The sequence below is a fragment of the Mandrillus leucophaeus genome, unplaced genomic scaffold (assembly GCF_000951045.1).
Source record: "Mandrillus leucophaeus isolate KB7577 unplaced genomic scaffold, Mleu.le_1.0 Scaffold38, whole genome shotgun sequence".
NCBI lineage: Eukaryota > Metazoa > Chordata > Mammalia > Primates > Cercopithecidae > Mandrillus > Mandrillus leucophaeus.
This window is the reverse complement of record NW_012104031.1, coordinates 5,828,688-5,852,643: the sequence shown is the minus strand read 5'-3', so window position 1 is coordinate 5,852,643 and position 23,956 is coordinate 5,828,688. Positions and strand designations below refer to the sequence as shown.

The following is a 23,956-nucleotide window of genomic DNA, read 5'->3' as shown; positions in this document are numbered from 1 at the left end:
CTGCCTCAGCCTCCTGAGTAGCTGGGCCTACAGGTGCCCACCACAACGCCCGGCTAATTTTTTGTATTTTTAGTAGAGACAGGGTTTCACTGTGTTAGCCACGATGGTCTCGATCTCCTGACCTCAGGTAATCTGCCCGCCTCGGCCTCCCAAAGTGCTGGGATTACAGGCGTGAGCCACCGCGCCCGGCCTCAATTTTTTTAAAGATGAAGTTTTGTCCCCCCACTGTGATGCTCCCACTTCTGAACTCTTAAGTACTTAATTGTTTATTTCTTTCATTTGGTGCTTAATAATTTCCTGCTTAGTATTGTCTCTAATTTCTGAATTGCTTAACTCTACCTCTCTGTCTGTTTAGAGTTTTATAAATTACTGGCTCCTTGAGGATGAGGGTTATTTCTGATTCCTTGAATTCCTTTGAACCATGCTGGTATAGAAAATGAACACGCAGTAATTATTACAGTATTGTGTGAAGATATTTTTCTAAATAGTAGGAACTTTAAAAAAACTTTAAATTGCTAAGGAGTATATTAATGCTTTGTAAACAAATTTTTCTTTCTTTCTTTTTTTTTTTTTTTTTGAGACAGAGTCTCGCTCTGTCACCCAGGCTGGATGCAGTGGCGTGATCTCGGCTCACTGCAACCTCTGCCTCCTGGGTTCAAGCGATTCTTCTGCCTCAGCCTCCTGAGTAGCTGGGATTACAGGTGCCCGCCACCACGCCTGGCTAATTTTTTTATTTTTAGTAGAGATGGGGTTTCACCGTGTTAGCCAGGATGGTCTCGATCTCTTGACCTCGTGATCCGCCCGCCTCGGCCTCCCAAAGTGCTGGGATTACAGGTGTGAGCCACTGTGCCTGGCTACAGATTTTTCAAAGTACTGGTTTTGGTTAGTACTGTGGCATTATTGCGCTTATATTAAAGCTGCCTATTCAGGAAACAGCTAAGATCAGTGATGGGATGGCTGGCTTCAGAACCGCACTTTCTACGGAGAAGGCAAGTGAGGAACTGGCTAGGTCTCAGGACAGAGCTCTCAGGCTCTATAATTGTAGCTCCATGTTAACCTCTAACTCAGAAGCCCCACCTCTGGAGGACGTACCTCATCCTTGTCCTGCTTCAGTGAGAGGCATAGAGCCCAGGTAAGAAATGGAGAGGAGGAGGAAGAGATGCAGGGTAGATTAGGCAAGAAAATTTGTAAAATAATGAGAAGTATTTTGTTTCTCTTGTTTTGGTAATTTTGCTGCCATCAAATACAAATGCTTTTGCTTAAGTTGATTTGGGAGCAGATACTGGGAGAGTGGGAATGGACATTGGAAGAGTGGGACTTGGCATTCTTAAAGGGTTGTGGTTAGCAGGAAAGAGAAACTTTGGAGGAGATTTTGGTTTCCTTCGCATCTCCCGTTTCTAAACTGCTACTTATATTTTAGTCAAACTTGTGAGTTGGGTGTCCAGGAAGTCTTTTTCAGGTAGGATGGGGAGTGGTCAGTCAGTGGTAATGTGACGATATCAGTGTTTTACTAGTGTAAGGGATTTTTAAGAGTAGCTCTCTCCTAAACAATAGCTATAATTCTTTCTCAGTAGTGTCAGCAAGCTAAGCACTAAGGGAGAGATGGCAGGGGTCTTGAGGCAAAGAGATAGAATAAGTTAGGCAGTCTCTATTCTGCAGCTCATTAGCTGTAAAACTTTGGGCAAATAATTTTGTATTCTCAGGTGGCAAGGACTAGCAGTCTCCTGAAATACCTATTGTGGTGCATTTCCATGTTGAACGCTTGCCTGTGAGGAGTGTCATTGAAATTAGGTTTTAGGAATCTTATAGTTCATTCTGTAGATTTGACTACGAATGTGGGAATACTTTCCCAAGAGCCACTAGACTCAGAAAACTTTTCTCCTTGTCTTGTAGTCCCTTTTTGGAATATACTCAGAAAATATCTTCTGTAAAGGAAATTTGTATCTTTTTCTCATTCCAGGTTATATGTCAAGGTCTAATGAATCATCTTTTCAGTTAAAGGGTTATTATTATATTTTTAGAGGGAATCTTAAATTCTGTGACATAAATAATAATTATTAAATAAATTCTGTTTCTTTTATAAAAATCTTGTAAGAGAATTTTTTCCATTAATCTTTATAGAAAATGTGCCAGAGGAACTTCGAGAACCATTTTACACAGATCAGTATGACCAGGAACACATCAAACCACCTGTTGTTAATTTGCTTCTGTCGGCTGAACTATACTGTCGTGCTGGGAGTCTCATTCTCAAGAGTGATGCTGCAAAACCCCTTTTGGGCCATGATGCTGTAATCCAGGCTTTAGCACAGAAAGGTCTTTATGTCACTGACCAGGAAAAATTGGTAACTGAACGAGATCTCCACAAGAAACCCATACAGATGGTGAGTCTTTATATACCCAAGATTATTTTAAGTTTGAAGTGTGTACTTTTGAGTGTGAATGATACACTGTAAAACAGAGGGAAATGTTTTGAAATTGGATTGTGTTTTTGCCTAGAGTTTAAAAATCATCTTTTTCTTAACCTTGTTTCCAAATGAAGGAAGATTTTAACTATTTTGGAATGTTTGGTGCCATCTAATACCTCAGAGAAACAACTACATAATTTCCAACTATCTTAATGTAATTTTAATTGAAAAATTTTATTTTTTCCATCGTAGAGACTAGCTAGAAGAGATGGAAAATGCATCCTTGACTTTATCATTAGAAAAGAGTTGAGATTAATAAGTACTCATTTATGGCCGGGCAAGGTGGCCCATGTCTGTAATCCCAGCACTTTGGGAGGCCAAGGCGGGCAGATCATCTGAGGTCGGGAGTTCGAGACCAGCCTGACTAACATGGAGAAACCCTGTCTCTACTAAAAATACAAAATTAGCCGGGCATGGTGGCAAATGCCTGTAATCCCAGTTACTTGGGAGGCTGAGGCAGGAGAAAGGCTTGAACCCGGGAGGTGGAGGTTACGGTGAGCTGAGATCGCACTATTGCACTCCAGCCTAACAAGAGTGAAACTGTCTCAAAAAAAAAGCTGATTTACGTACTTGAATAACTTCTTGGTACATTTCTGCATATCAGATATTTTCGTTTATTTAATAGCTTTGAACTCATTCTTGTAGAAAACACACAGGTGGCCTCTAAGCTGGCCTGGGACAATCACGCAGGAACTCTCTCATAGGCAGTCTCAGGAGACATAAATCTAAATGTTTAAGTTCATTGTATGCTGGTTCAGTCCATTATACTGCTTTAGCTTGAGTTTCACAAAATGTGGACATCATCAAGAGTAGTATTAGAAAGAAAAGTGGTTTTTCCATACTCGATTAAATCATGTCATGATTTAATCAAAGAGTAGTAGTTTTGCTTGGGAGGAAGGTAAGGGGTATATGTAGAAAGGTGTATTATAAAATTTATGAAATTACGAAATTTAGGAAGAATGAACAAAAAAATTAGTTTATAAAATTTATTACTAAATGAGGTGATGACCTGTTTTGTTTTCTGCTTTTTTTCCTTCTTTAAAGTAACTCTTTTAATATTTCTAAGTAATGGAAAATAATGTATTGATTAATTTAGTTAATGAAATTTAGTTATAGATTTATAGTACAGTTATTAACAATAACTCGCATGTGGATTATCCAGTATGAAATTGTCATCTTTCATTGATAGCTCCAAAATCACCTTATAGTTACCCTCTGACTTTGGCATACCTGCTTTGCATACATATCATATGTGAACAGTTTGCCTAGGCCAGGGACAAGCAGAATCTACTTTGGTGTCCTTATCAGTGTCTCATATTCATCTCCCCCAGAATCACTCCCCTAGTTGGATGCTCTAGCTTCTGATTACTTCTGCTTCCATTGTTTGAAGGCCAAGTGGATAGTTAGAAAGCACATCCATGACTTTGTGAAGCAGCATTTGCTTAGTTGCTCTTCTTTCAGATACAGATATATATGTCATAGATAACCTACTTATCCTTAGAGTGTCTATTTTAGATCCTCTAATAAGAATGAAACAAACTTAACATGTTTTCTACATTTTTTTTTTCCAGTGTAGTTTGTATGTGTGAAATACTTGGACAATTAATTATAAAATAAGGGATTTGGTAGACTGCTGATTGTGTTACTCAGGTTTCTTTCACACTTTATTGATCCTGCTGATAGCTTTGAATGTATTTTAATAGTATTTAAGGAATGTAGTGTAAATGATATAGAATCTTTTTTTTTGGTCTTAGATGGAGTCTCACTCTGTTGACCAGGCTGGAGTGCAGTGGCGCGATCTCTGCTCACAGCAACCTCCGCTTTCTGGGTTCAAGCAATTCTTGTGCCTCAGCCTCCTAAGTAGCTGAGATTACAGTTGTGCATCACCATGCCCAGCTAATTTTTGTGTTTTTAGTAGAGATTGGGTTTCACCATGTTGGCCAGGCTGGTCTTGAACCCCTGACTTCAAGTGATCCTCCCACCTCAGCCTCCCAATGTACTGGGATTACAGGTGCACAGCATGGCCAACATAGAGGTTTTTTTTTTTTTTTTTTTTTTTTTTTTTCTTCTTTTGAGACGGAGTCTCGCTCTGTCGCCCAGGCTGGAGTGCAGTGGCGTGATCTCGGCTCACTGCAAGCTCCGCCTCCAGGGTTCACGCCATTCTCCTGCCTCAGCCTCCCAAGTAGCTGGGACTACAGGCACCCGCCGCCACGCCCGGCTAATTTTTTGCATTTTTATTAGAGACGGGGTTTCACCGTGTTAGCCAGGATGGTCTCAATCTCCTGACCTCGTGATCCACCCGCTTCGGCCTCCCAAAGTGCTGGGATTACAGGTGTGAGCCACCGTGCCTGGCCCCAACATAGAATTTTTATCTCTGGTTCTAGCTTCTATTTGTGGATTGTTAGAACTTGAGAACTTGAGGCTGGGCGTGGTGGCTCACGCCTGTAATCCCATCTCTTTGGGAGGCAAAGACTGGTGGATCACCTGAGGTCAGGAGTTCGAGACTAGCCTGGCTAACATGGCGAAACCCTGTGTCTGCTGAAAATACAAAAATTAGCTGGGCGTGGTAGTGCATGCCTGTAGTCCCAGTTACTTGGGAGGCTGAGGCAGGAGAATCTCTTGAACCTGGGAGGTGGAAGTTGTAGGGAGCTGAAATTCCGCTACTGCACTCCAGACGGGGTGACAGAGTGAGGCTTTGTCTCAAAAACAAACCAACCAAAGAACTTGAGAACTTCATATTTGCCCTACATCATCTTAACCCTTTGCAGTGTCGCATTTACTAACCTGTGTTTTAATTGTATACTTTCAACTTTTATCACAGTTTGATTTAAAGTTTTCCAGTTGCTGTGGCATTTTGATTGATGATATTTAATATAACTATTTTCCTGAAACCTGCATGAGAAAATTTCTCAGATTACTAGTAAAAAGTTGTTCCTTAAGAAACTATTTTTTTGGCCAGGCGTGGTGGCTCACGCCTGTAATCCCAGCACTTTGGGAGGCCAAGGTGGGTGGATCACGAGGTCAGGAGTTTGAGACCAGCCTTGCCAACTTGGCAAAACCCCGTCTCTACTAAAAATACAAAAATTAGCCAGGTGTGGTGGCGGGCACCTGTAACCCCAGCTACTTGGGAGGCTGAGGCAGGAGAATCGCTTGAACCTGGGAGGCGGAGGTTGCAGTGAGCTGAGATCGTGCCACTGCACTCCAGCCTGGGTGACAAGAGCAAGACTCCATCTCAAAAAAAAAAAATAAATAAACTTTTTTTAAAGAGTAAAGTAAGAGTTAATTTAAATTATCAGTTTTTTTTCCTGCTTTTTGGGAAGTATCATGAAAAATAGTGTGTTTAATTGTACTGAATATATTGCCCCCGCTCTTCTACTTCTAAATTATCTTAAATTTGGGATATTTTACTTCTGTATGCCAGCCTTTTGGGGGAAAAAAAAAGTGTGGTGGTAGCAAAAGTATCATCCTGATTTTTCAAGAAACAATGTTAGTACTAATTCTTTTTCATCAAAGTCTCAGTATAAAACTTCCCCCTGCTTTAGAAGAATTTACACCAGACTGTTAACTTTGGTTTCTTCTGTGAAATGGGATTAAATAGGATTGGAGAAATAAATGGTAACTTTCATTTCTTATTTGATATAATTCTGCACTATTAACATTTTTATATGATTTTACTGTTTTAAAATTTAAAATGTAGAGAAGAAATTTAAATTCAAATAGAAATTATCATTATCTGAAATAACATGCCTTGTATGCATACTAAATATTTCTGATAGTTAAATTGTTAAAGAGAAATAAGTATCCTGCATTTAGCCTTTAAGCAGACATAGGAAATAAGAGTAAATATTAAAGACCTCTCTAAATGGTTAAATTCAAATATCCTGTAAATGACAGTTCAAACCTGTAAGGTATCTTTTCTGTAGTTCTTTTAGTAATCAATCTTTAAAAAGAAAAGATGTGGCCAGGCGCGGTGGCACATACCTGTAATCCCAGCACTTTGGGAGGCTGAAGTGGGTGGATTACCTAAGGTGAGGAGTTCGAGATCAGCCTGGCCAACATGGTGAAACCCCATCTCTACTAAAAATACAGAAATTAGCTGGGCGTTATGGCAGGCGCCTGTAATCCCAGCTACATGGGAGGTTGAGGCAGGAGAATCGCTTGAACCCGGGAGAAGGAGGTTGCAGTCAGCCGAGATTGCACTCCAGCCTGGGCAACAGAATGAGACTTTGTCTCAAAAAAACAAAAAAACTTCCCAACATGACTTCTCAGAACAAAAACATTCCTCTCAATCTCCACCCCAAAATTAATAATACAATCTGCGTATCAGTCAAACTTGCCTTAGTCATACTTCTTTTTTATTATTTTTTCTTTTTTTTTGAGACTGAATTTTGCTCTTGTCACCCAAACTGGAGTGCAGTGGTGCATTTTCAGCTCATTGCAATCTCCACCTCCTGAGTTCAAGCGATTCTCCTGCCTCAGCCTGCCGAGTAGCTGGGATTACAGGTGTATCACCACGCCCAGCTAGTTTTTATATTTTTAGTAGAGATAGGGTTTCACCATGTTGGCCAGGCTGGTCTTGAGCTCCTGACTTCATGATCCACTCACCTCGGCCTCCCAAAGTGCTGGAATTACAGGTGTGAGCCACCACACCTGGCTGTATTTTATGTTCTATGTATCCAGCTGACCACTGACATCTCTGCTTGAATGATGTTTGAACTAAAAATCTAATGAGGAAGAAAACTGGGAAAAAAAAAAACTAGACAGCATGAAATAAATGTTCTAACTTCAAGCAATAGATACTGAGATCTTAGAGGGGGATGTGATAATCTCTACTAGGGAGGATCGGGGAAGGCATCGTAGGGTAGGATGATATGGGATTTCAGTAGTTGGGAAAAGGGATGGGATGAGAGTAGTAACTGGGTTGAAGGAATTGTTTGACTCAAGGTTGAACCTGTAAAGGTATGTTAAGTATTACAAATTAAAATATTGACTGCTTGGAGGGATAAATGTGAGATGAGGCTAAAAAATAATTTAGAGCTAGATCATGAGGAGCCTGTAAGTCTGAATTAAGGATTTTAAACTTTCTATAGGTTACAGAATTATGAAATAGATTTTCATACTATATTACAAAACACTTGGAAGCATTGTGAACTGAACCGCTATACTTTCAGCTTAGTTTAAATAATTATTGCAGTCTATTAATTCTCAGATTTTATCTATTGTTTATTTATGATTATCAAGTAGCTCTTTTTTTTTTCTTTTTTCGAGACAGGATCTCACTCTGTCACCCAGGCTGGAGTGCAGTGGCGCGATCACAACTCACTGTAGCCTCAACCTGCAGCGCTCAGGTTACCCTCCGACCTCAGCCTCCTGGGTAGCTGGGTCTGCAGACTTGCACCACCACACCTGGCTAATTTTTTTTTTTATTCTTATTGTAGAGACAGGGTCTCCCTGTGTTGCCCAGGCTGATCTCAAACTCCTGGGCTATGCTGGGATTACAAGTGTGAGCTGGGATTACACCTGGCTTATCAGGTAGCTCTTTTCATTTAGTTTACTATGTGCCAGTCAGTGTGCTTACACTTTAACGCTCTAACTTACATAATTTAATTCTTACAACTCCAAGAGGAAAGGATCATCCCTGATCTACTGATGGAAGAAACGGAGGCTTTGAGAACATAACTAAGGTCGCAGAGCAAGTATAGTAAGTAGCGAAGGCAGGATTCTGAAATCTCTGCTTTAACTATAAATCCTATATTCTTTTTTTTTTCTTATTTTATTTCTCTTTTACATGATAACAGGATAAAGCCTATGTTCTTAAACACTAAATTGTATTTTTGTCTTTGCCTAGGGAATAGGTAGATGCGAAGTAGTGAGGTGGAAGGAAATAGAAATGGTGTGCCACCTGGAACTCTGCCTGGTGGTTTGTTTGAAATCTTGGTAATTTGCCTAGGCTTCTTTTCAAAGTAATTTCCCCCTCTGTTCCATTTACCCACTCTGTTCCTGTCTTACAGGTTATGTTAATTCCATGTACCTTAGGAGTGATTATAGCAGTTAAGTAGAATGACTGCTGACGGGGCATGAAGTAGAGTTGTGACAGAGTCTAGGTGGACATGAGTTAGTTAATACAGTATTTAAGAATATGCAGGTGGGGCGCAGTGGCTCACGCCTATAATCCCAGCACTTTGGGAGGCCAAGGCGGATGGATCACCTGAGGTCAGGAGTTCGAGACCAGCCTGGCCAACATGGTGAAACCCCATCTCTACTAAAAATACCAAAAAAATTAGCTGGACGTGGTGGCGCACACCTGTAATACCAGCTACTTGGTGTATGCCTATAATACCAGCTACTTGGGGGGCTGAGGTGAGAGAATTGCTTGAATCTGGGAGGCAAAGGTTGCAGTGAGCTGAGATTGTGCCACTGCACCCCATCCTGGGCAACAGAGTGAGACTCCATCTTGGAAAAAAATATATATATATATATGCAGAGTAATTCTCTAGTTACCATTATTTTTGCTGGATACACAAAATGTATTGAGAACAGAGAAGCTGATCCCAGGAACTCTGTGTTATCCCTCTTTTTTTTTTTTTTTTTTTTTTTTTTTTAAAACGTTGGTCCTATTTGGCAACTGTGCTTATGAATTTCCATGGTGTCACCATCTGTTGGAACTCAAGTGTAATTTACTCGTGTAGAGGCTTGCTTGTTAAAAAAAAATCCTTTCCCTGTTTAAGAAGAGGATTATATAAATGTAATATTGTAATAGTAGGTGTAAAGACATTAATTTCTGGTCACCCTTGTATATGAGTGGTTTGCAAATTTATAAGCTAAACCTGTCTTTGAAAAAATAATTACATTCTCGTAGATGTTGTTGGACAGCGTTTTCTTCTTCATGCATAGTGCTAGAACTCAATTTTCTGTTTACTACTCAGGTACCTAATTTGGATTCCATTATTTCTAGGTAACATCCACACCTCTGTTACAAATTCACAGTATCTTTTGATACCTTACAACCATGTTTATCATGTTAGAGTTACTCTTTATTTGTGATCATTTGGAGCTCCAAGTTTTACTTTCTCATAGAAATAACTTGATGAATGGTACTTACTTTACTAGATGATCTCACAAAGACTCTTTTTAATAAAACTGAATTGTCAGACCATTTATTAATTTATTTAAGGAGCTTCTACATTGCCCTTTGTATTTTCTACCATGATTACAAAGAGTTTCATGTTCTTCAGTGTCTCAGTTTCTAGCAGTGGCTTATAGAAAACTGTCCGATGTTTTAGGAGTATAAAACTTTAGGAGCACCAAACTCTGTACTACACTTAAACTGAGTTTTGAAGGATGTGGAGGAATTTACTAGGTAGATAAATGAAGGCTGTGTTGTATGGTGTTGTATATGGGAGTATAAGGGGATGTTAAAGGAGTGTGAGAGCATGGTACCCTCAGGTCAGACGAAGCAGCTTGGTTGTAGCATTAGCACTAGCTGCCTTTTGAGGGGTGATAAGAAACGAGATCACAGAGATAGGGACAGGGCATGAATGACGTTTTATGCTATGCCAAGTGTTTATACGTTATCCTGGAAGTGATGGCAACCCTAGTGTAGGGTTTTAAGCCAGAGAGGGTATCATCAGATTTGTGTTTCAGAAAGTCACTGTGGTGTATTGTAGAAGAGATACCACTTAGGAGGCTGTTGAAATAGCTGGCGGCCTGAACTAAGGTGCAGGCCATGAAGATTTATTAGTAGGGTTGAGTGGGAGAGACTTTTTTTTTTTTAGATGGAGCCTCGCTCTGTCACCAGGCTGGAGTGCAGTGGTATACTCTCGGCTCACTGCAACCTCCATCTCCCGGGTTCAAGCGATTCTCCTGCCTCAGCCTCCCAAGTAGCTGGGACTGCAGGTGTGTGCCACCATGCCCGGCTAATTTTTTGTATTTTTAGTAGAGATGGGGTTTCACCATGTTAGCCAGGATGGTCTCGATCTTCTGACCTCGTGATCCATCTGCCCTGGCCTCCCAAAGTGCTGATGATTACAGGCATGAGCCACCGTGCCTGGCTGGAGAGACCTCGTTAAGGTAGGATTGAGATGATACTTTGATTTATCAAGAATTGGGAGATTAGAAAGAGAACCCAGAACAGAGCTGGCAAAAAATATTTTATCCCTTATGTGAACTCTAATTAGTAGTTAACTACTGGAAGGTGGGAAAAACTAGCTCCTTGGTTTTTACTCTGTTCCTTTGGGAGCCTCAGGGTCTAGATGTTCCCTTCCCCATCCTGTGTTGCTCCTAGTGATTTTGAACTCTGATGTTTTTTACCTAATAGTGGTAAATGACAAAAACAAGTAAAGGAACAGCTTTATAAGTTTGAAGTCTTGAGCTGATACTGCTAAACTTGCTATTTTTGATGAGAAAGATAAAGGCTACTCTGTAAGACTCATACTAAGTTTCTCTTTTCTTCTTAGAAAAAATGGAAAAGAGTTTTTCCCCACAAAAGCAACGGACACCAGTGGGGTGTCCTCTAATTCAGTTCCAACATTATCTACCTGGAGATAGTATCAGATCAGTGTCAGATCCCACAGGTTGAGGGCTTAGTCCCCAAGACTACCCCACCACCACACCAGTCACAAGTCCAGCAATAATTTTTATTAATATAGAAGATGAATTAAGCATATATTAACCATGACTTTTCTTTTTTTATTTTTATTTATTTATTTATTTATTTTGAGAGAGTCTCGCTCTGTTGCCTAGGCTGGAGTGCAGTGGTGTGATCTCAGCTCACTGCATCCTCTGCCTCCCGGGTTCAGGTGATTCTCCTACCTCACCCTCCCAAGTTGCTGGGACTACAAGTGCACGCCACCATGCCTGGCTAATTTTCTTTTGTATTTTTAGTAGAGACAGAGTTTTGCCATGTTGGCCAGGCTGGTCTTGAACTCCTGACCTCACATGATCCGCCCGCCTTAACCTCCCAAAGTGTTGGGATTATGGGTGTGAGCTACCACGTCCGGCCTCATCTTTTAAAAAGATAAAAAGATTCCTGTGCATTCATTGCAGATTAATAAATTTAAATAGATGATATATTATAAGGTAAGTTAGCTTCAGTGTCTGGGACCTGGCCTATTTTGGAGTAATAATGTTCTCCTAGTTTAAATATCTAAAAAACTAACAGTATATACACACATACAAATAATTGGAGTGACTGGTACGCTCAGGCCTGTAATCTCAGTACTTTGGGAGACTGAGGTGGGCGGATTGCTGGAGCTCAGGAAGTCAGTGCTACAGTGAGCCATGATCGTGCCACTGCGCTTCAGCCTGGGCAACAGAGCAAGACTCTGTCTCAAAAAATTAAAAAAAAAATAAATTATTAGAGCACAAGGTTGAAATATTTTAGTAGGTTTGGTATTAAAACTACATATTTTTCTGATTTGCACAGTATAGTGTAGTGCTATAGAACAGTGGACAGTCACTGCAGTTGCCTGTGGCCATACATACCCCAGTGTGTGTTGAGCAGATTGATGCCCCGACACTGCCATGATATGGAAACATTTTTGCAATTTGTTAGGTTATAGCAGTGAAGCAGATTGTTTTTAATTAATGTCAGTGATGTGATTTAGTAAAATAAAATAGGTGATCATTAAAACAAAAACTTTAGTAATTGTCATTTGGTTGGTTGCTTGTTTTCTGGTAACTGCATAAATGAGCTTCCGTAATAGAAAAAAAAAAATCCTTACCATGCTCAGATTCCTTCTCAGCCTATACTGTTCTATGTTTGAAAAGAGTGTTAGAATGAGCTGTGTTACAAAGTGCACTATGTTACAAGGTGTCCCAAGGGCCCGTCTTTTCAGGAATTTCTTTTGCTATACTTGCAGGATGGTGAGAATACTAATTATTGTTTTCCTGAAGCTAAAACTGTTTGTGGTAAGCAAACAAACAAATATTACAAAGGTAACTAGAGAGTGGTGAAAGCTATGAAGAAAGTAAAAGCAGGATAATACAAGTGATCTGAAGGAATCGTGTTATTTTATTATAGTTAGAGTGACTAGGAGCAGTCTTATACAGGAGATTATATTTGAGCAGAGATTTGAAAGATGAGGAGTCACTTAGGCAAAGATCAGAGGCTAGTGCATTGCTGACAGAGGGAATAAATATGAAGACCCTGAGTTAGTATATAATTCACAAAATAAATAAACTTCGTGGCTGGATGATAAAGGTCCTACTAAGAATTTCCTGGAGGGAACATCTTCAGGAATTTGAAAGTGTAGAGTCACATTTATTTGCCATATAATTTGTGTGATAGGAAGTACTTGACTCATTCAATAAGTACTTGTTGATAATGGGATGTAGTAATGAAAAGACAGACCAAGCTCTTGCTTTCATGGAGCTACTATTTTAGTAGTAAAGATGACCAATAAACAATTAGACAAATTGTAACAATTTCAGGAAATGGTAAATGCTGTGAAAAAAATAAATTAGTAAGGAGCTACAAGGAGCCGAACATCCTCTTTTCATAGGAGGTTGTCAGGGAAGGCCGGTCTCCATAGTTGATATTTGAACTGAGACCTAAATACCTGAAGGAATCGGCAGATGATCTGGAAAAAACATTCCAGGCAAAAGAAATAGCAAGCTTACTGGCTCTGATGTAAGAGGAGTTTGCTATGTTTCAGGAACTGAAAGAAGGCCACTGATTGGTAGTGAGCAAGATTGATAGTAATAAGAGATCTGGTTAGAGAAAAAGACTGTAGCCAAAGCAAGTAAAGCTCTATAAGCCAGCTTTTATTGGGAATGTGGAAGGATGTCACGGAAGGATTTTAAGGAGGACAATGAGTTGATCTGGTTTACTTTTTTTCAGAATCATTAAATGCCATAATAATAATTTTGGTGAAATAGAAAAGCTTCCTTTTTCATGAATGTCCGGGGTGGTTTTGTTGTTTGTTATTTGTTTTTTGAGACAGAGTCTCACTCTTGCCCAGGCTGGAGTGCACTGGTGCAATCTTGGCTCACTGCAACCTCTGCCTCCCAGGTTCAAGCAGTTCTCCTGCCTCAGTCTCCCACGTAGCTGGGACTACAGGCGCACGCCACCACACCCGGCCAATTTTTGGAGTTTTAGTAGAGACTAGGTTTCACCGTGTTGGCCCAGGCTGGTCTCGAACTCCTGACCTCAGGTGATCCACCCACCTCGGCCTCCCAAAGTGCTGGAATTACAGGCATGAGCCACCGTGCCTGACCAGAATGTTTGTATTTTAATGTGGTAACATTATAGTAAAACAGAATAATTTGGGAAAAGACGATGAAAAGTACATAACTTTAGTAAGTATGGAGTGCTATGCCGATATAAAATCACCATTTCATCAAGGCAAAAGCTTTCAAGGATCTTAAAAAAAAAAAAAGAAAAAGAAAAGAAAAGAAAAATCACTGTTTCTTGCATGGTGAAGCAGGGAGTCAACATGAGTAATAATAATCCAGATAAGAACTTTCAAAAGCTTCTTTTTTATACCAAAACATTTTGCCAGTCTTACTATTTTTTTTAAAAAAAATTGTTTTCGGTGTTGAAAGTACATAGCTTTAGATGTTGTAATCATAGTATTTAGTCAGGGAGCTTGGGAACATTTTAATTGTTCTTCCACTCAGCCTTCAGGTTGCTTTGTGGAGAAGTCATCGGGGGAACTAGGCACAGAAAAGGCAAAGCAAGACAAAGAAAACATTTTAGCATTAGCTCAGGTTAGGTTCCCCTGATGCAGAAATCTGGGAGGTGAAACTGGACCAAGTAAAAGGACTCTTTGTCCTGAGCCAGATTGGCCTAAAACCAAGTATATTCATAAATGTTCTTTATTTTCCTACAACAACCAAACATGGAACTCATTCTTCCAAAAATAGGGTGAATGGTCATCTTGCCTGTTTCAGGGGGAGAAGAACTTAAGGGTAAGAGAGAGAGAAACCTGGGCAGGCTTGTGCACAAGAAGGGCAGGAAAAGATAGAGTTGACCGGGTGTGGTGGCAGGTGCCTATAATCCCAGCTACTTAGGAGACTGAGGCAGGAGAACCACTTGAACCTGGGAGGCAGAGGTTGCAGTGAGCTGAGATTGCGCCACTGCATTCCAGCCTGGGCAACAAAGTGAAACTCCATCTTAAAAAACAAAAAAACAAAACAGCAACAAAAAACCCGGACATTCATGAAAAAGGAAGCTTTTCTATTTTACCAAAATTATTATGGCATTTAATGATTCTGAAAAAAAGTAAACCATTGGTGGAAGACTCGGGAGAAGAAGAAGAAAAAAGGAGGAAGGAGAGGCAATGAGAAAGGAAGGAAAAGAAGGAGCTGGAATGGGGAGGAGACAGTTTCCAGACTGGGACTTGCCTGAAGGCCCCTTACATGGAAAGTCTTCAAAGGAGAGAGAAGGACAAAACACCTCAAGTTTTCTCGGAGCTCCTCTTAATACCTTATTTACTAATCATAAGGAAGAGAGAGTGAGAGAAGGATGACCAACCTTTCTGCTGAGGGAATAGGTCCTGGACTCATCAACACTGCAGCCACATGGGAAGAGGCAAAGAAAAGACCATGACTCAGTGCTGACCTTTGACTCCTTTGAATATACTAACCTTACAAAATGTGGAGCCCAGTCTGTGTTTTGGAGTCATTTCTTGTCTTTCCTAGATATGGAATAAAGGGATGGACCCCTTTATTCCTCCTGGTACTTAGAAGTTATTTCCTTACCCTTGAGCCAACTTTGTAATGAAAAGGATTTAGACTTTTTCATTTTTTGTCTGTATAATAAAGTTGCTTCAGAAAAACACAATGGGAAGAAGCATGTTAGAATATCTTGTGAATAACCTGAAAAGAAAGAATATTGCATGTATCTCTAATTGCCTTTTTTTTCCCTCCCTGATAAATGAGGAGCGATAAATCATGTTGAACAAAGTACTAAAAAGTACTAAACAACACTTTTATCTCTTGAAGTTTTTCTTTTTCTAACTTCTGGGAGTCATTTTTAGGAAAGGTGGATGCCTATAGATTTCAGCTTATTTTTATATAATGGAGCCAAAGTGAAATTCTTCAAGTTCTTAATAGGAAAAAAAGGTGTACTTTACAGTTTGCCACCCAGCCAAGGCTAACATATATTCTCTATATATGCTATATGTGCATATATTCTATAATATAATCTATATTAAAAAGTGTGATTTTTGGAAATAAAAAATTAGCTGGGCATGGTGGCGAGTGCCTGTTGTCCCAGCTACTTGGAGGCTGAGGTGAGAGGATTGCTTGTGCCTGGGAGGTAAAGGCTGCAATGAGCTATGATCATGCCACTGCACCCAGCGCAGGTTACAGAGCAAGACCCTGACTCCAAAAAAAAATTTTTGAGGCCAGGCACAGTGGCTCACACTTGTAATCCAAGCACTTTGGGAGGCTAAGGCCAGAGGATCACTTGAGCTCAGGAGTTTGAGACCAGCCTGGGCAACATAGAACTTGTTAAAGTGTACTTTTTACAGAATCGAAAAGCAATTTTATATAGAATCTTTTTATATAGAATCAACTCCACAAAGAGGGGCCCATAATTGTCATCGTATTCCCAGTGCCTGGCCTAGAGAAGATGCTGAATCAGTGAACAAGTAAGAGGTATTAGTGAGTATTTTAATTAAGAATTAAATATATTTTTTAAGAAAAGAAAGTCATTCAGAATTATTACTAAGAGAGTGGTGGAGGTTCTTTGTTTTGTTCCTCCCCCTTGACATTTGAATGGAGTAAGCAGTAATTATTGAAATACGTGTTTATTGAGTTTTGAGAATTAAGTGTTTTGGGGGAGGGCTCCTGAATGCCTGGAGTTCATACGAGAATCTAAGTGATTAGATGGTTTGTTTTCCACTTTATCATTTTAATATAATAAGTACTTTTATATTTTCAAATACTTATGGGGAAAAGAGTGTGGACTTTTTGTTTCAGTTAACCAGTGATCATTTGGCTTTCCTCTCTACCTTTGCTTTTATTTTATTTTATTTTTTGTTTTTGTTTTTTTGAGACGGAGTCTCGCTGTGTCGCCCAGGCTGGAGTGCAGTGGCGCGATTTTGGCTCACTGTAAGCTCTGCCTCCTGGGTTCACGCCATTCTCCTGCCTCAGCCTCCTGAGTAGCTACTACAGGTGCCCACCACCATGCCTGGCTAATTTTTTTTTTTTGTATTTTTTAGTAGAGATGGGATTTCACCGTATTAGCCAGGATGGTCTCAATCTCCTGACCTCGTGATCCGCCCACCTCGGCCTCCTAAAGTGCTGGGATTACAGGCGTGAGCCACCGTGCCTGGCCTATCTTTGCTTTTTATGTCTAGCTGTGTTGTTTAAAATTTAACAAATAATTAATCATGTTTAATATATAATACGTGCATTTTTACCAGTTTTTTTAATGAAGTGAAGCATGATTGAGATATAAATATTGTAGATCTATTTAATACCAATGATATATTTTAGAAACTAAGTCTGGCTACAGTAGATTCTAGGTTGTTCCATATTTTTTCATTATATATTAATCGTTGGATTGTATTGATCTAGAAATCTTTTAATTATATGTTAATTCAGAATTTTATTGCATTGGGTCCAAGCCATTTTTTGCAAGAGCAGATAAAATCCAAAGAATAGCTGTGACCTATGGCTCTTGACGTGGGCCTGGCACAAGACGATGAATGAGGCCGATCGGATTCTTTGCCTCAGAAACCTGAACAAATCATGGAAGGAATTTGCTTGTTAGCAAATTGAGAACTTAAGCAGAGTCATGAGGTAGAGTTGGGCCTGGAGGAGCTGTGAGAAACCATGGAGTTAATGCTGGGGAGGGTGCCTGGAAAAGCTTCATAACCATTTTTCCATATTAATGAATGTAGGTCTTTACCATGATTTTTGAAGGCTGCACAATATTCTGTGGTACGAAAAGTATCACAATTTATTTGCCCCAATCCCTTGTTGATGAATGTTTAGGACCTCCCCACACCAAAGGGTTTTTAATCACACAATGCCACCATCAGTGTTCAATTTTTAAAAGATAGAAAAGACTGTGTAACCTAGACCAAGCAAACTAGGTGTATATTGTAGTGACCTTTACTGACATAGGAAAAAGAGGAGAGAAAGGAATTGGAGGGGGGAAATGGCCATGGTAGAGTGCAGAGATAATACATTCAGTTTGGGACAGATTTAGGATAGCTTCAGGACACCCTGAAAAAGATAACCAGGGAGAGAGGTATGGGCTTGAGATAGAGATTTGGGAATCAGCGGAGAGTAGTGGTTATTTGAAGTTATGGAAATAGTGATGTCCAGAGAGAGCATGTTTTAAAGTGAAAAGAGAAGGCCAGGGATAGAACTGTTAGACGCACAAATATTTAACTAATGTGCAGAAAATACTGTGGAGGATAGTCAAAGGTGTAGGACATAGAATTGAACAACTCTGGGTAACATCTGAATCTTCTTATTCTATCAAATGCCTATTTTTTTCTGCCTTTTTTTTTCCATTTTGCTGATTGATCGTGTTTTTGGTCTTATATCTCAGATTGGGAAAATATTTTAACAATGTGTTTAATAACTATAGAATATCAGGATATATTAAGAGTGATCTCATAGATTTTTTCATAAGTTTGAAATAAAAATGGAAAATTCTTTAAACTTTTTTTTAAATAATGAAGCAGACAGGTTCAGAAATTATTTGGCTATTTTGACATTTTATCATTTGTAATAAATACTATGCATAGGTACCATGTGTCTATAATAAGCCTTTTCTTCTTATTAATAGAGTTTATGCCATACCATTGGTTTCCTTGTCACTAAAATAATATAAGAATATAATTCAAATAAGCCTGAAAACACCAGAAAACTAGTTTTTTGTCTTTATTTTGTTAAATGGCATTATTTATTGAATTGTTAATGTTTAGAATTTATATTTAAATGATGTCAGTGATTTATTACGAATTAGTGTTTTAAAGGATCCGTATATGACATGGTCTACCAAAATTACAGAGGTCGATGTTTTACGTGGACAGTACTTGTCAACTCTTTGAAAAGCTGGTGCTGATAAGATGTTGACAGCTGCTAGAGTTAAAAAAACTTAACAGTCTTTTGTATCCCTTTAGCAGTGAAGGTTGACAATTTTATTGTAGGTAGGAGCATTTAGTGAGAATTATGACATCCTGTCATTTTTGCTTAATTTTGGGGCAAGGAAAACACCTGCTTTGTGGTTGACTAGCATGCCTTCTAGCATACTTGTTCATATATTCAAACTTCTTTCAAGTAAGTGTAAGTTCTGGTACCCACCAGATCTACAATTCCTGATAGCTACAGCTTTATGTGCTCTGGCCATATCTATTTGTAGAGGCAGTGAGGTGTGGGTTAGGTAATGTTTAGTCTCTTAGTTCCACCTCTAAGGCATGCTAATGTGGTAATTGCTTGCCAGCAGCATTGGTCTGGAAATGGGTGACTTCTAGATACTTGGTAGGTTGGAGGAAAGGTGTTCATACCTCTTACTGTGCGGTTTGAGTATCTGCCATAGATATTTACGTTCAAATCTTGGGAAACCCCCTGCTGTTTCCCAACAGTTGTCTTTGTAGTTTATAAAAACCTGGGATGGCTACTTAACAAGGGGTGACTTTTTCTTTTCTCTTTCTCATACATAGTGCTTGGGAAGTGAAGCCTGACTGAGTGGTAGAGGTAACTTGGGGAACGGTTACGATTATGTCAAAACTTGTGTGGTTCAGTTTCGTTTTCTTCTAATAAAACGAGCGCCATGAGGCACATTTTTTTATACACACCCAGCTGAAAGAAATGTGCTGACAAACTTTTTTTCAGGGGATTTTTTGAGTGTTAGTTGGAGCTTTTACTGATGGTTATTTTTATATGATAAAGTATATTTCAGTGAATTTAATGTAACTTGTTTTAGATTTTTAGATTTGAAGCACAGTTTTTGGCTCAGGACCAAATATGCCTGGAAAACTTTCAAATCTGGAAAGCTGTAAAACACAAACATACTTTGAAGTATGGCATATGTGACTGTTTAAAATATACTAGGAATGTCTTTATTGGTTAGCAAATAAAGGAACATAGCTATCATTTTTATATTGTTGGCATAGGGTAGCAGCAATTATGTTGAGTGGTGGTGGACAGGCCTGATCTGCCTTATATAAATTATCATAAAAACAAGTTTGCTCAGATCACTATGGTTAGGACATTTGAAAAATACATATGTTCTGTACTTAAATCTTGATTTATTGAATATAATCATCTACTTTAGTGGGTTTTTTCATAAAGCCGATGTTGTATACTGTTGTTGTTGTTGTTTGAGACAGGGTCTCACTCTGTCACTCAGCTTGAAGTGCAGTGGCATCATCTCAGCTCGCTGTATCCTCAACCTCCCGGGCTCAGGTGATCCTCCTACCTCAGCCTCCCAAGTAGCTGGGATTATAGGCGTGCTCACTATACCTGGCTTATTTTTTTTGTATTTTTTATAGAGACAGGGTTTTGCCATGTTGCCCTGGCTGGTTTCAAACTCTTGGGCTCAAGCGATCTTCCTGCTTCAGCCTCCCAAATTAATAGGATTACAGGTGTGAACCAGTGCCTGTAATCTCATGATTACATCATGTATACTCTTGATAGTTACTGTTTTTTTCCTGCTTACATGTCTTTGATTGCTCATTGGCAACTCCATTATTAGTGAGCCAGGCACATGAAGAAATCTCCTAATTTATTTCCTTTAAGTATTAATTGATACAACATTTTGGGAGAGAAACATAAAAATAAATCATTCCAATGAAGTTTGACGATTATCTTCAGATTTTATTCATTATTGTAATAAAATGATTCTATAGGCTAATCTGATAGCCGTACGGTGACTGTATAATGCCTTAAGTAATAAAAACACTAAAAATCTTTAGAGCACTGGGAAATTTTTAGAGCAGTTTGATATACATCTCATTTGATGCCCTGTGTGGTAAGAAATGAAGTATTATCCCGCATTTAACAGATGAAGAAGATGAGGCTGAGTGAAGTCCATTGATGTCCTAAGGTCAGACCTTTCTTTTTAAAAACTCCACTTTATGAAGGCATAATTTACATAAAATGTACCCATTTAAAGTAGTTTGAACAGTTTTGACAAAGGTATGCACTCTTGTCAATACCACTACAGCTGAGACAGAGAACATAATCACCCCCAGAATTTCCTTGTTTCTTTTTGCAGTCAGCCCTGCAGCCCCACCCCACTTTAGGCATCCATTAGTCTCAGTTCTGTCTTTGTAGATTAATTTTTGCCTGTTCTAGAATTTCATATAGATGAAAGCAAACTGCGCGAACTCTTTTTTTACTAGATTCTTTTGCTCATATTTTTGAGATTTATCTATGTTGCTATGTGTAGTTTATTCCTTTTTATTGCTGAATATTCCATTCTGTGAATACCACAATTTGCTTATTCATTTACCTGCTAATGGACTTTGATGCTGTTTCTAGTTTTGGTGTGTTAGAAATAAAGCAGCTATGATTTGCATTTAGACATGTATTTTCATTTCTCTCTCGCTCTCTTTTTTTCTTTTTTTTGAGATAGGGTCTCACTGTATTATCCAGGCTAGAGTAACAGTGGCAGTGGCTTGATCACGGGCTCAACCTCCTGAGCTCAGGTGATCCTCCCACCTCAGCCTCCCAAGTGGCATGCACTACCACACCCAGCTAATTTTTTGTAGAGATAGGGTTTCACTATGTTGCCCATCCTGGTCTGGAACTCTTGGAATCAAGCGATTTGCCTGCCTCGGCCTCCCAAAATACTGGATTATAGGCCTAAGCCGCTACACCTGACCTTATTTTCGTTTCTGTTGTGGGCCATATGTATGTTTGACTATTAAGCTATCAAGCAGTTATCCAAAGTGGTTGTACTTTCTATTTCACCACCAGCAATATATGAGGGTTCCAGTTGCTCCACTTCCTTGCCAATACTTTTGGTATTGTCAGTCTTTTTAATTGTAGACATTCTAGTGTGAATTAGATTCTCCTTGTGGTTTTATTTTGCATTTCCCTGAGGACTAGTAGAATTTAATGTTTTTTGTATGCTTACTGGTCATTCATACATCTTTTATGAAATGTCTGTTCAAATCTTTTTCTCAATTTCTTATTGGGGTTTTTATTTTCTTACTACTGTAGGAGTTCTTTATACTGAATACAAGTCCTTTGACAAATACATGCATTGCAGATACTTTCTCCTAGTCTGTGGTTCAGATTTTCTTTTCTTTTCTGTTTTTGAGACAAGGCCTTACTCTGTTGTCCAGGCTGGAGTGCAGTGGCAAGATCATGGTTCACTGCAGCCTCGACTTCCTACCCTCAATCAGTCCTCTCTCTGCAGCCTCCTAAGTAGCTGGGACTACAGGCGATTGCCACCAAACCTGGCTAATTAAAAAAAAAAAAAAAATTGTAGAAACAGGGTCTCACTGTGTTGCCCAGATAGTTTTGAATGCCTAGGTTCAAGTAGTCCTCCTGCCTTGGCCTCCCAAAGTGCCGAAATTACAGTTATGACCACCATGCCCAGCCTGTGTTTCGTTTTCTGTGTGGTGTCTTTCAAGGAATTTTAAATTTTGATGAAGACCAGTTTACAATTTTTTTCTTCTATAGTTAGTGCTTTTTTGTCCTAAGAAATATTTCCTTGCCTATATTATGGTTGTAAAGATTTTTTTCCCCTGTGTTTTCTTCTCGAAGTTTATAGTTTTAGCTTTTTCATTTAGGACTATGATTTATTTTGGATCAATTTTTTTGTATATTGTGGTCGAGGTTCATTTTACCCCCCTTTTTTTTTTAAACAAGATTATCTGGTTGTTCCAATAGTATTTATTGAAGACTGTTGTCTCCCCATTGCCTGACGTTGACACCTGTGTCTCTTCCATTGATTTAGATGTCTATTAGGCCGTGTCACACAGTCTTGACTAATGTAGCTTCATGCTAAGTCTTGAAACTTTTTAGTGTAAGCCATCAACTTTGTTGTTTTTTATCCAAATTGTTTTAGTTATTCTAGGTTCTTTGCATTTCTGTAAAAATTTTAGAATCAACTTGTCAATTTCTATTTAAAAAAGCTTGCTAGGATTTAGATTGGAATTGTGCTGAATCTATAGACCATTTTGGGAAGAATTGATAGTTTAACAATTTGTGTCTTCCAATGAAAACATGGTTTCTCATTTAAGTATTCTTTATTTCAGCAATGTTTTATAGTTTTTAGCATATGAGATTCATATGTACTTTGTTGAATCTGTCATATTTTGGATTTTGATTATAAATAGAATTGCATTTCAGATTTAATTCTTAAATCATTTATTGCTAATATATAGAAATACGATTGAATTTTGAACTCTTTTTTTTTTTTATGTTGTGACCTTATACTTTTATTCCTAGTATGTTTTTGTGGATTTGTCAGAACTCTCAACATAAACAATCATGTTGTGTGTGAATAAACACAGTTTTACTTCTTCCTTTCCACTATATGTGGTCTGCTCCCCGCTTCTTATTGCACCGCCAAACACTAACAGATAATGTTGAGTAAAAGTGGTGAGACCAGACATTTTTGTCTTATTCCTCATCTTACCAGGAATCTGTTGAGTTCCCGTTGTTAAATGTGATATTATCTGTAGGATTTTTGAAGATAATTCTTTTTCAGGTTAAGGGAGTTCCTTTCTGTTCCAAGTTTGCTAAGAAATATATGTATGTTTCTGTTTTTAAAATCATGAATAAGTGCTGTATTTTTCAAATGCTTTTTCTGCGTCTATTAAGGTAATCATATGGCTTTTCTCATTTATCCTGTTAATAGTGAGTTACATTGATTTTCAAATATTAAACTAGTCTTCAATTCCTGGAGTTAAACTCAGTTGGTCATGATAAATTATCTCTTTTATGTTTTTAAATATTTTTTGTTATATTATTATAATATTTACAATATATAAAATACATTATTATATATTATTATATGTAATATATTGTTATATATAATATATAATATATATTTTGTATTTTTAAAATATTTAATATTAAATATTTTATATTTTATATTTAATTTGTTAATATTTTCTCAAGGGTGTTTATAGCCATGTTCGTGAGGTATATTTTTCTTTTCTTTTAATTTCTTTGTCTTGTGTTAGCATCAGGGTAATACTGTCTTTATATAATGAGTTGCAAACTGTTCCCTACTCCACTGTTTTCTGAAAGACTTAAGATTTCTGTAATTTCTTCCTTAAATGTTGGGTAGAAGTCACTAGCTTCGCTACCGGGGCTTGTTATTTTCTTTCCTTTTTTTGAGATGGAGTCTCGGTGTGTCACCCAGGCTGGAGTGCAGTGGCGTGATCTTGGCTCACTGCAACCTCTGCCTTCCGGGTTCAAGCGATTCTCCTATCTCAGCCTCCCAAGTAGCTGGGATTACAGGTGCCCCCCAACGACACCTGGGTAATTTTCGTATTTTTAGTAGAGACGGAGTTTCACCATGTTTGCCAGGCTGTTCTCGAACTCCTGACCTCAAACAATCC

At 38.6% G+C, this 23,956-nt stretch overlaps 1 protein-coding gene across 4 annotated transcripts in view; it reads left to right on the top strand.

Moving 5' to 3' along the window:
• Positions 1-23,956, top strand: part of CAMSAP2 (calmodulin regulated spectrin-associated protein family, member 2) — a 122,368-nt gene that overhangs the window by 19,625 nt on the left and 78,787 nt on the right. For all 4 annotated transcript variants that reach the window (XM_011990583.1, XM_011990581.1, XM_011990582.1 and 1 more), the window contains exon 2: positions 2,122-2,381. In XM_011990583.1, the coding sequence (XP_011845973.1) occupies positions 2,122-2,381 (260 nt within the window). The remainder of the gene's footprint in view (positions 1-2,121; positions 2,382-23,956) is intronic.